Source organism: Jaculus jaculus, chromosome 2, assembly GCF_020740685.1.
Source record: "Jaculus jaculus isolate mJacJac1 chromosome 2, mJacJac1.mat.Y.cur, whole genome shotgun sequence".
Taxonomy (NCBI): Eukaryota; Metazoa; Chordata; class Mammalia; order Rodentia; family Dipodidae; genus Jaculus; species Jaculus jaculus.
Window position 1 is genome coordinate 166931652 of NC_059103.1, and position 13247 is coordinate 166944898.

The window sequence follows — 13247 nt, forward strand, 5'->3', positions numbered from 1 at the left end:
CGCTCCCCGCCCACGTGCGCGCGGCGCTCCGAGTGGACGAGACCACCTGGCGGCTGAGCCCGGGGGGTGGAAGGCCGGGCCATCGCTGGGGAGGAGCCAGTCCTCAGGGCCGCGGATGCTCTTCCGGCTGCCTCTGCATCCCCCGGACCTCTTCCACTCCGGGCATCCGAAGGGCCGCCCAACGCCTCGCCCTGCGTCTGTCCGCGCGGTGGTCGGCGGTGGCCATGCGGCGGCTCCTACCCCCCCCCCGCCAGAGGCGGCGTTGGTGGCGCCGCGACCCCGCCCTCCCGCGCCTGTCCTTCCCTCGGCTCGCAGCCTGCGCTGGGCGCCAGACCCGGCCCCGCCGTCCGCCGGCCGCTTCACCTCGCCGGCTCGTCATCCCCACCGCCCCTCCCCACCTCCGCACCCCACCGGGGGATCCGGTCCCAGCCTTCACCGGCCGGGACCGCAGGCGCCGCGGCAGGACGGGGAGGCGGGCCATGGCGTCCTGCGTGGGAAGCCGGACCCTGAGCAAGGATGATGTGAACTATAAGATGCATTTCCGGATGATCAACGAGCAGCAAGTGGAAGACATCACCATAGACTTTTTCTACCGTCCCCACACCATCACCCTGCTCAGCTTCACCATCGTCAGCCTCATGTACTTCGCCTTCACCAGGTGAGGTTTGGGGCGGGGACACACACACACTCACACACACACACACACACACACACGCGCGCGCGCGCGCGCGGGGGGCGACGGCCGAGGGAAGAGGAGGGAAACAGTGGCGGGGAGGGTGGCCCGGTGTGGCTTGGGGGACGAGGAAGCGAAGTGGAGAGCTGCTCCACGCGCGCACACTTGCAGACACTCTGCCCACGCAGGTCGTGCACCCCCCCTCCCTCAGTGTCTTACAGTACGCCCTGCCTACTCCCCCAGCCCCCACCCCACCCCTATAGATATGATCTCTCCTATACAGCGCCTCCTGCTACCTCAGGAACACATGCGGGTCACCTCGCTCCGTCGCCCACACCCCTCGCACTGCATCGCTCCACACGTCATTACACAGACGTCCTCCTCTGCAGGCCCCTCCATCCCTGCTCGGTTCCCAGCGCTCCGCATGAATCATCTCATGACTGCACTGCTTCTAGCACATATCACTACACACATAATACACGCACCATGAACAGACCCTGGAACACAGCCTAGCTCCCTTTCTGCTTCCCCTCCCCTCAGTATAAGGCACTTCTGTACACACACACACACACACACACATACATACATACAAGTGCACATGTCAGGTGCAACCACACTAGCTTTCACGTGTGACACCTCCCGCGTGCATTGTACGCAAATCGTCAAGCATAACCCGTCCTCCAGCCTCAACAGTACCGTCTGTGGCACAACAGGAAAGTTGCTGTGAAAACACACACACACACACACAGCCTGATACACACTAGTTCCTATGCACTGTGCTGTACAGGTTACCAGCTTAACACATTCCACAGAGCACATCTTGCCCTGTCATATCCTGGCATACGTGCTGAAATGAGATAGTGCTTGGTGCCTAATGACATTAAACATGGTTAGACAAAACTCATAAGCCTCACACAACATAACATAGCTCTTTCTTCCCCTAAAAATATACATACATGTTCAGAGCACATCTAAAAGATTTCTCTTCGCAGGAGCTGTCCAGCCCAACTTGAGAACACATACTGCACCTGTGGCCCTTCAGGCCCAGCCAGGGAGCTAACAGAATCTTGGTTCACAGTGGCATCTAGACCCTGGTTTTGCCTTACAATTTATATTTTCTGAATGAAACTTTTTAAAGAAAAGGGAATCATGCCTACCACTCCATTATGGCTTAAAAGACTTCTGCATTCGTGTTATTAAATTACTTAAATTTTGAGCTCTAAAGGTCCATTATCTGTAAAACAGGGATAAAGCTAAAGTTTTATTTACCCCATAATGGGATTATGAAGACTGTGCATTGAAGGCTGGCCTTGAACTCTCAATCTTTCCCTCAACCCAGTGCTGAGATGACGGGCATGTACCTCCATACCCAGACTCTTTTTCTCTAACAGTTGTGTGTGGGGGGGTGCATTGTGTAGAGGTATCAGGGCTAAACACAAATGTTGAAGAAATTTCTGATACTTGGTGGAGGGGAGGACAAAAATATGTTATGCTACATGGGATAACATTGTACAACAAAGCATAAATTGCAAGGGTTTATTTACATGAATCACCTAAAGGTACAAAGCATAGGTAACAATTAGTCATGCTTTAATTACTAAGAGGAATTACCACCATTCTTGTAAAGTCAGCTAATGCTTGGCACACCAGATCTTCCTTTCCATGGTACTTAACCAGTTGGAGAGAAATCAGTCTTGAAATTAATTATAGTCACCTCCAACTACTTCATTGTGTCCTCTGATTTTACCACTTAATAGAGGTGTGGTCACCTAATTTTGCTACGCTTCGGTTTCCTTATCTGTGTGGAAAATGAAAATCCTAGTACTAATATGTCACAGGATTGTACAGCCTGGATTAAATTCACCCTTCTTATAGTCTGCTTTAGCTACGTATATATCAAATATCAAGTGATTAAGAGACATTTCATTATTTTTTAGTACCTTCTAAATGATACGTGTTACTGACTAGAATATAGAATGCTCTGGAATTGAGGAGAAAGGATGAAGGCATTGGGAAAATGTACATTGGAGAACATGCATGCCTGTTTCACATTAACTTCTGTTTAATTTCATCTTATATGTGGGTTTGAAAGATGAAATTAGTGAGGGAGTTTCTTTGGAAATGAAAAAAGTTATTATACTGTGTTAACTAATAAAAAGTGAGCATGAGTGAGCAGTTTGTGTCACTATTAAACCCTTAATATTATTGTAGGTCCTTGCAAAATAGATTTTCTTCTTCCTTTCTAATACAGCAAGTCATATTCTTCGGGAATATTTTATGCCACATTCTGTCCAGTTGAGACATTGCAGCAGTGGAAATGTGAGAAATGAGTATGAATTTTAACAGCTTGTCAAAAGTAATGAAAAAGACAAACCCAGAATCTGAACCTCAGGCTATGGAATTTTCCAGAAATGATAACAATTTTATTTCTTATGCTGATTTAATAAGGAGACAAATCATATAATGAACACTGAGTTAATAATAAGCTTCACCTTATATAAAATCATGAGCATAATTAATAGGATTAGCAGTTATTAGTGTCTGATTTTTGTAATAATTTGTGGCATTTCTAAGTGGGCTATTCTGCAGATAGCTTTATCTCTGTAAAGATTTAAAGTAATGACTTCTTAAATGAAAATTGTTTTCATACTGTGTTCATTTATAATGATTATAGGACCTTTAAGGATTTTTAAATTTAGTGAATTCTTTCATAAAAACCTTTTAAACATGCCTTAAAGTTTGTTTTGCAAGGACTGGTTGTCTAAGAAAATAGAATACTTTGAGGGTGTCACATGTGTATGAAAAACAGTGCCTGGACAAGGTCACATGCTATGGAGACCAGCAAGGATTTTGGATTGTAGAAGATCAGATACCTGGAGCAGCAGTCAGAGATGAGCTTGGATTTGCCCAGGAGTTCTTTTGCGTGGACAGTTCTCTGCTTTGGGTGTCACTGGTCCAGGGTTGCTATTGCTATTGGAAGGTGGTGAAATCTTCCAGAGTGTCACCTAGTGGGAGATGCTTAGATTTTAGGGGGCCATGCTTTTAGAAAGTAGCTCTTAAGCACATCTCTCTCCAACAACCCTTACTAGAGGATTCTTACAAATGGAGCAAGCCTGTCCCTTCCTGTTCTGTCTGTAGTATGAAATTCAATCATATATTCCCATCATTGTTATCCATGACATAAAGAGATGCAGTGAAGGAGCAACCTTCACCATAGAACCTCTGAACCCCACACACTATGAGCTAAATAAACCCTTTCTTCATAAGTAGCCTATGTCAAGTATATAAATGCAAAGGCTGACCAGTGCAGATGGCAAGTAGACCAACTCACTGGTAAACCATAGTGCACAAACCTTCCATCCCTGTCATCAACATTAAAGGTGCCAGGTGCTCATTGCCTGATTATTTCCCTGACAGTCAAGTCAGTTCAGAGCTGGGCATGGTGGTGGCACAGGACTATAGTTTACAGGATGGTCTAGGAAAGGAATTCCAGATTAACTTCATAGTAAGTTATGGGCCTCAAAAACAAGGGGAGGGGCAACTTGTTTTGCCACATTTTAGGATCAAGTGTTTCTACAAGTCACTCACTAATACTCTTTTATTTTAATATGTTTTATAAAACTATCTTTATTTGTTTATGGGAGAGACAATGAGAGAGAGAAAGAGAAGGAAACAGAGAGAGAGAAAGAGAAAATATGGGCACTCTAGGGTCTCTTGCTTCATCTTGCTTCTGGGGAGTTGAACCTAAGAGGACAGGCTTTACAAGTAAGCACTTACTGAGCCATCTCCTTAGCCCAGTAATAATCTTATAAAAGTGGGCTTACCCAAAGTAAGATAAGGTGGTGGCACATGCCTTTAATCCCAGCACTTGGGAGGCAGAGGTAGGAGGATCACCATGAATTCGAGGCCACCCTGAGACTACATAGTGAATTCCAGGTCAGCTTGGGCTAGGGCAAAACTCTCCCTCGGGAAAAAAAAAAAAAAAAAAAAGGACAATCTTTGTGTCCAATTGCTGAATGCACTCATATTTACTTTCCTTTCAAAAATGGGTAAATTTGGAAATATTACTAAATAATGTTACAAAATTTAAGCTTTTAGATTTGAAAATAGTATTTGAAAGGTAGAGGCAGGAGTTAGGGCCATCCTCTGCTAAATAGCAAGTTTGAGGCTAGTCTGATCTACATGAGACCTTGTCTCAAAAAAAAAAGAGAGAGAGAGAAAGGGGCTTGAGAGATGGCTCAGTGGTTAAGGCACTTGTCTGCAAAGCCTAAAGACCCAGGTTCAAGTCCCCAGTACCCACATAAAAGCCAGATGCACAAAGTGTCACATGCATCTGGAGTTCACTTGCAGCGTCTAGAGGTACCAGTGCGCCCAGTATCTCTTGTGTTTGTCTCTTCTCTCTATATATCTCTCTCTGCTTACAAAAATAAATAAATAAAAATACTTTTTTTAAAAAAAAGAAAAGAAAAGAAAGGAAAGGAGGAGGGTACTTAATAGGTTGATATTGTATATATGTAAGTACAATGATTGTTATGGGGAGGTAATATGATGGAGAATGGAATTTCAAAAGGGAAAGTGGGGGGGGGAGGGAATTAACACGGGATTTTTTTATAATCATGGAAAATACTAATAAAAATTTTATTAAAAAGAAAAGAAGGAAAATAAACTAAGTCATATTCTTAGGATCCTCTTTTTGTAAAGAAGTATCTACCACTAAAATTGTAGAACCAGTCTTGTTGGCCCTTGGCCTACAAAAGTTGTTTCTTATAGATTGCTATGCCTGTATGATTATTGATTTATGCTCCAGTTTCTCCTGGATATGGAACTAAGAATATAGACAAGGGTGGGGAAATGAACAATTGTTTCATTTTTAGATTTATTTACTTATTTGGGAGAGGGGAGGAGAGAAGAAGAGTACGGGCCCACTAGGGCTTCTTGCTATTACAAATGAACTCTGAATGCCCGGATCACTTTGTGCATCTGGCTCTACATGGGTACTACGGAATTGAACTGGGGTCACTGGCAGTCTTGGCAAGCAAGCGCCTTTAATCCCTGAGCCATGTCCCCAGCCCTGGTTTATTATTATTATTATTATTAATTACTTATTTTGAAAAAGAGAGAGAATGGGTACAGAGAGAGGGAGAATGGGTGCATCAGGGCCTTCAGCTGCTGCGAACAAACTCCAGATGCTTGCGCCTGCTTGTACACATGAGCAGTATTGCACACCTGCATCACTGTGTGTCTGGCTGTGTGGGACCTAGAAATTCAAACATGAGTTCTTAGGCTCCACAGGCAAGTGCCTTAACTGCTAAGCCATCTCTTCAGCACCCCTCTGCCCTGATTTTTAAAAATAATTTTATTTAGTTTAGAGAGAGAAAGAGGCCTCACACAGAGAGTGAGTATAAGTGTGCCAGGGCTGCGCCTAACTTTACATGGATACTGGGAATCAAACTTTAGGTGTTAGGCTTTGCAAGCAAGCACCTTTAACCACTGAGCCATCTCCCCAACCCCCCCATTTGTTTGTATTTGTTCATAATGTGTGTTTTTTAAACTTAATTTCCCTTATTGGCTTTGGAACTACAGTTTGCCATTGGACCATATTTCTGATCTTCTGTATAGTTCTCTCATGGGTCCTTGCCAGCCTTCGGGGTTTTTTCCTTATGGCCATATAAATACCCAATAGAAAATGACTCCTTATACTGCTGATTCTGTTGTCCTGGTCCTGTTTCCCCTATGGAATAATGTTCTTTCCCCATAACCGAAGCCCTGATGTCATTGTTCCCTGACACCAGCAGTATTATTGGTCACTGGTAGTAGCTGTGTACAGGTGGATGTGGAGCACCCTAGGATAGCCTCTGTTAGTATCAAAGTCCAGTTTACGTTAACCTTCACGATTTTCTCTTCCCCAGTCATTTGAATCATTTTCAAATTGGAAATAGCATAAGCATCTTTTTTTGCATTTGTTGTTTGTTTGAGGTAGGGTCTTGCTCTAGCCCAGGCTGACCTGGGATTCACTATGTAGTCTCAAGTCTCAGGCTGGCCTCAAACTCACGGCAGTCCTCCCACCTCAGCCTTCTGAGTGCTGGAATTAAAGTCATGTGTCACCATGCCCAGCTCTTTTTGTCTGTTCTTATGCTCATTTCTGGTGTTTTATGTCCTTAATAATATCATAAATGTATTAAATGGAAAATGTGTCTATGTTTCTTTGGGGTCAGTTGTACTGAATAGGTACTTGGATGACTGAGCTATTTATTTGGCTAAAATGGTATGCTGTTTCGAAGAGATTGTTCATCTAGGGATTGCTGCCTTTTATCACACTCCTATTTAGTAAACATGTTAATCTAGGTTGGTTTCTTCAAATAATTGTTTTTAGCATCTTGGGTATAATTCTTACCTAACACAAAACACATTTTATCTTGTGCTATAATCCTTTAAACCTCAGATCACTATAGGAAAGTCAGCCCTTTTTCAATCTCAGCTAGCCCAAAGAGCAGATCTGGTCCAGTCAGCCTGCTCTGCTCCCTCAGCCCTGGCTCCCTGATGGATGTAGCTCAAGAGTTCAGCAGTCTCTGCTCCTTGCTGTCTGCCATTCTGGGGTTCACTGCTTGTCTTGTCTTCATCAGGTCTCGTGGGTCCTTGGTTGTTGCAAACCTTGGCTCAGCAGCCCAAACAGCCTGACATGTCCTTGCAGGCCATCTCCCATCCATTTGTCCTCTAGACTCCTGATCTAGGACAAAACTGTGATCCCTTTTGTCCCCTGACTAATCAATCATTCCTTGGCTGCCCACCACCAGTAGGGAAGTGCAAGCTGGATTTGGACGCCTCTCTTCCTAGGGTAGGATTATTTTCTGCCTTCATTGCTCTCTGTTTGCACATAACATACCCCATAGGTGCAGGGACCTTGGCCCAACACCAGTACCACTTCCTCTGTCCGGTGCCTCCTGCCCACCCACAAGCCCACAGTACCCTTCACAGCCCATTTGGTTGACCCCCCTCCTGGGACACCCTTCATGTTGTTCTAAGATTCACAGAGGAAGATACACTTATGTGCTTCTAAGTGCCTTTTTATTTTTTTGGCTTTTCGAGGTAGGGTCTCACTCTAGCCCTGACTGACCTGGAATTCACTATCGAGTCTCAGGGTGGCCTCGAGCTCAAGGAGATCCTCATACCTCTGCCTACCGAGTGCTGGGATTGAAGGCGTGCGCCACCATGCGGGACTCCTAAGTGCCTTTTATTATTGTCTCTCACATAGTATTTGTTTCTATGTCAATTTCTTGAGGCCAGATATTTTTCATTATCCTAGGATAGACCTCCAGTAAATGCGACATAAATGGAAGACAGGTGTTGTTTCTAAGAACTTGAAAGAAAGGGAATTCTTTGCCCCTGCATCCAAATGATCTCTTTGCTAAGGACACAGGGTCAGGGCCACTGTAATCTGATGACTTACTTCTGTGCAGACCTCATTTCCAGGTAAGACCACACCCAAGCTTCTGGGCTCTGCACCTGATGCAGGAATTTAAGGAAGAGCAGTTAGACCTGGAGGTGGCTCAGTTGGTCAAGAGTTCGCTGCCTGAGCCTGAGGAGCTGAGTCCACATATCCAGGTGTGCTTGGGAAGGGAGACAGAACATCCCAGGACAAGCTCTCAGCTGGACTGCCCCATGCAGGAACTCCAGGTTCAAGCAAGAGACCATGCCTCAATGAGGGAAGCAGAGGACAATGTCGGAGGTCACTGCTCTGACCTCCACATGTGCACATGCACACGTGTACACTCACACATACACACACACACATGCATGCACATGTACAATAAGTAAACAACAACAAAACGTGAGTGAATGAGTGAATGAATAAAGCACTTTGACTCAGCAGTGATGGAGGCCTGTGTCTGGGGAGTCCCATGTATGCAGACTTCATTAGCAGCTCATGAGGTGGTGATGTGCTTGCCTGAGTCACAGTCCTCCAGGAACCCCACACTCACCTCCTTCCCATGGTGTTTGGATGCCCCCTCGAGGTGTCTGCCCTGTACCTGCCCTCCAGAGACACCTGGGCCTGTCTCCGACCTGCAAGAGGTAATGTGATTTAATTAACCCTTGAGTGTGTTGGTCAGGCCTGAGGGTGTTTATACCATCTGGGAAACTTGATTTTGGTGAAATTGAGCATGGGCTGCAGTGAGCTCATTTCTGTGCATGTGATCGCATCAGCTGTGGGAATAATTTAAGCAAATGTGTACCTGCCGTCACTCTGCCCTCCTGCCCATGCTGTGTGTCGTCAAAACCAGAGCCACAACACAGCCTGAGTCTGTCCATCTGCCGGGCGGGGTGCTCAGCCCCCACGCACTGGACTGGCAGAAGGTGAGTGGTGGGCAGAGGTTAATACCGTTGCTCTGGTGGGAGCAGCGGAGACTTGTGCCTCGCCTGCCTCCAACCCTCCTCCTGACCTGGTGCAAAGCAGCAACCCAGGCTTGGTTTTAAATAATACAAGTAAAAATTCCACCTCTGAAAAAAAAAGAAAGGGAATTCTTCTTCACTAGCTGGCATCACAATAATTCCTGACCAAGACCACAGTTTTCCTTTAAACAGATTTAATGTAGAATTAAAGGTAGTATCAAAGTTGGTTGACATTGGTCTATCTTGCAATCTGGGATTACATTTTCCATTGGTAAAGAACAGACAGACTTAGACATGACACTGTTGGCCTACCTCGGAGCTCATATTAAAGGAAATTAGAAGGGAGGAGGCACAAGTAGCCTAGAAGTCTTTGAGGTCGTGGTAAAGCCTAAATTGTCTTATTTTCCTGATGCCAGGCAGAAGGCCCTGTCCAGAGATCATGAAGGAATGGAGTCACCTTGGCTTCAAACTCCCCACTCCACTGCCCCTCATCTGATACCAATTACAGTTCTGAATGCATTGTTATTTTAAACTTGCCTGCTTTGCACCTTCCCTACTTTTAGGAACCACTCTTTGAATAGTTCCCTTAGAACCATGTTCCGAGGGAGCAGAAGTACTTGAAAACCCTATCTGGCTCTCAGTACTAGCTGTGGTCTCAGCAGATCCCTGCAGGAGACAGAAAAATCTTTGTCAGTGGACTGTGTGGGTCAGGCTTGGACCTCCCTTCCTCATGTTATTTGAGTCACGTGGCCCACTCTGCAATCTCATGTGGCACATTTCTGCCACCCACTATATTACAGGTACCTTCTGTTTGCCAAGCATTGAGCTGAGCACTAGGGGTGGGGAACCAGATGAGACCTGTGCACCTGGGGGCAGGGGAGTGGACTTACACAACAGTCTTACTTTCAGACATGTCAGTCAGTGCTTCCTGACCCAGTCAAGAGCACCCAGAGATTTATCAGGGAGGGAAGAGGACTTTGCCTGTCTGTGTCTGTGTGTTTGTGTTGGTGAATGAGCAACCTTGACTTAGAACCAGCATTCCAATGTTCCTGACCCTGACTTCCACTTGTGTCTGAGGCAGGATGTGAACCCAGCCATCTTCCAAGCAAAGGTAGCACTTGCCCAGCCTGGACTGCCCCCCATTTCTGTAGGGCAGGAGAAACAACATCCCCACTACCAAGGGACTTTGGAAAGCTTGAATGGAAACTTAGAATAGCTTTCTGTCTTGTTGCTGTAAACTGAACATGTCTTAGTAGAATAAGATTCTTGAAGCCAGGAAAAGATGAGGTGAGGACCAGGCAGGCCAGACCACAGTTCATGAGCTTTCTTGAGAAGAAAAAAACTACATTGCTCCTGGCAAAACCTCCATGAAAGAGGCTGGTCACATGTCAATACCCTGAAGTGTCTTTATGCAAAAGTATCCTAGGATTCTGTTTCATTGTCTTTTTCACCTTGGTACTCCCAAGAATTGGGCCATGAAGCTCCTATCAGCCCAAAACAAAGTCCCTATCCAGTGGGATGCAGGGACTAGATGAAGGGGCGAGTGGACATAAATGAACAGCATTTAGACCATGTGAACTAATAATGGGCACTTCTGTGCCAGGCACTGTTCTAAGTACTTGTTAAGAACCCCATAATGGGGACTGGAGAGATGGCTCAGTAGTTAAAGATACTTGCTTGTAAAGCTTGACAGCCTGGGTTCAGTTCCCCAATACCCACATAAAGCCAGATGCTCAAAGTGCCACGGTCATCTGGAGTTTGTTTGTACCGGAATTAGGCCCTGGCACATCCATACTCACTCTCTGTGTCTTTCTCTCAAATAAATTTTATATATATATATGGAACTTCATAATGCAGAACTATGATTAATCTCTATTAAGTGAGGAAGACATGGGCATAGACAGGTTAAATAGTACCCATGTAAAGCCAAATGCACAAAGTGGCACATGCATGTGGAGTTTCTTTGCAGTAACAATAGGCCTTGGTATACCTGTTCTAAGAGTCGCTGGAGTCCAAAGTAAGGCTCTTGCAGCCAAGTTCCTTACATGACTAACTGGAAAATGTCTGTGCACCTCAGTGTGAGGTTAAAAAAGTTTCTGTATTGCTAGGAGAACACAGACTCACACCAGGCTTTGCAGTTTGGCCTGTGGGCTCAGGTTGCCCTGAAGCCAGCACTGGTGTTGGACAGCGTTGCCATGCATTCAGTTTCTTTTATGCACCCACTGCCTGTGACAGCTATGCTGGGTGCAGCCGATGCCCTGCTCCATGTTCCAGAAGCATACTAGAGTTGGAGGGGAGGCTGTGCTGTGTAAGAGGACTCAAATTTCTTCCTAAGCTTCACGGTCCATTTTTCATCCTTCACCGCAGACGTATGATCTTCCTGTGCAGTATTTTCCAACTCACCCAAAGTCTTTGCTACGCTCTTTTTCTAATTAAACAGATCTGAAACTACCAGGTTTTCAGTTAGTAACACGGCTTTTTAAAAGTTAATTGTGAACTTTATTGATGAACATATTGCATATTGATCATATTCCCATCAGGATATACTCTTAGGTTCCCTCTTCCCCCACCCCCATTCCACTGACAGCCCTCCTAAGTGGGGTAGTGGTATCAGGAGACATTACAGAGGAAGTGGTGATTTAAACATGAGTGCTGCTCTCGCTGGGAGCCTGAGAAACTCCTCCAGGGAGATGGCTATAAAAAATGAGGAGTAAGGTGGCTTTATCACCCTTCTTTCTTTCCTCTCTCTGAAACTTGACCATCCATTTGATCCTATCCAATAAAATTGTCCCAAATTTATAAGAGTACTCTTTTTTTTTTCTTTTCTCCTTCTCTTCTCATTCATTTATTTATGTATTTATTTATTTGAGAGACAGAGAATTATGGGCATGCCAGGGCCTCTAGCCACTGCAAAAGAGCATCAGATGCATGTGCCACCATTTGTATCTGGCTTAAGTGGACATTGGGGAATTAAACCTGGGTCCTTAGACTTTACAGGCAAGTGCCTTAACTGCTAAGCCATCTCTCCAGCCCCCTCTTTTCTTTTATTTCTGAGACAAAGTTTTGCTACATAGCTTAGACTGGACCCAAACTCCTGATCCTCCTGCCTCTGCCTCTTAAGTGCTGGGATTATAGGTGTGCTCCATTGCCCAACTTTGATTTTATTTCCTCATTTATTATTGATCCTACATTCTTATACATTCAGTGTTGATGGTGTTTTCAAGGGTTTTGATTAGTCAGCACAAGCTCAACAAAGGCCTGTGCAGGGAGTCATCCTCCTATGCCTGTCTCCCAGCCCCGCACTTCCCTGCTTTGTAGAAAATCAGTTTTCCTGTCAAGACAGTTCAGTCTGTGACTGTAAGCACAAATAAAGACTTACTTATATTTCCTACTTATCTATATTTCCCCTTATATATGCAAGTAGTTGCTTGTTTTGCCTCCTGCTCTGCTGTTTTCTTTATTTCATATCATTTAAGTTACTCAGAGATAGTTACCTCATAAAAACCATTCTTTTTTTTTTTTTATGTTTGCTTTGCTTTCTATTGTGAGACTATACTACAAACAGGGTTCTGTGGTGAATGCTTAGCTGCTTTCCAGTGTTTTGTGAAAAAAAAACATATACACACACATACACACACATATATACACACACATACATACATACACACACATATATATATAATTTTGCAATGAACAACCTGGTATATATGTCACTTTTGCATAAATGAGAGTATGTCTGATGGAGAGATTGCCAGAATGGAATGGCTGAGTCATGAGGTGTATGCATTTGTAAGCATAGTATGTGGCCCCATTGCCCTTCATAAAAGGTTTATGTTAATACATCCAGCAGCATTGTGTACAGATCAGGGCTCACCTGTGTCTCAATAGCCTCACCAGCTTAGTCATTGTTTACCTTTGTGTGCAGGGAGATAGCCGTGGTCTCTTTAGTTCACTTTAACGTGCCCGTCCCTTGCCACAAGCATCATTTCCCATCCTGTGAACAATCTCTCCATAGCCTTTGCTCATTTTCCCGTTGATTTGGCTATGCTTTCTGCTGATCAGCTTTGGAGGGAATGTTTTGCATATTAGAACATTTAGCTCTTTGTCTTGATAGAAACCACAGATATTTTCCTCAATCCTTCTTGGATTTTTATAACTGAATATTTTTTTCTGTGCAGATTTGTTA

At 44.7% G+C, this 13247-nt stretch overlaps 1 protein-coding gene across 2 annotated transcripts in view; it reads left to right on the forward strand.

The window, feature by feature from the left end:
- Positions 1-402: 402 nt before the first annotated feature.
- Ptdss1 (phosphatidylserine synthase 1) overlaps positions 403-13247 on the forward strand; it is an 83192-nt gene continuing 70347 nt past the window's right edge. The window contains exon 1 of one of the 2 annotated variants that reach the window (XM_004656948.2): positions 403-658. In XM_004656948.2, the coding sequence (XP_004657005.1) occupies positions 480-658 (179 nt within the window). In that variant the 5' untranslated portion in view covers positions 403-479. The remainder of the gene's footprint in view (positions 659-13247) is intronic. The other variant, XM_045144393.1, reaches the window with a different exon arrangement.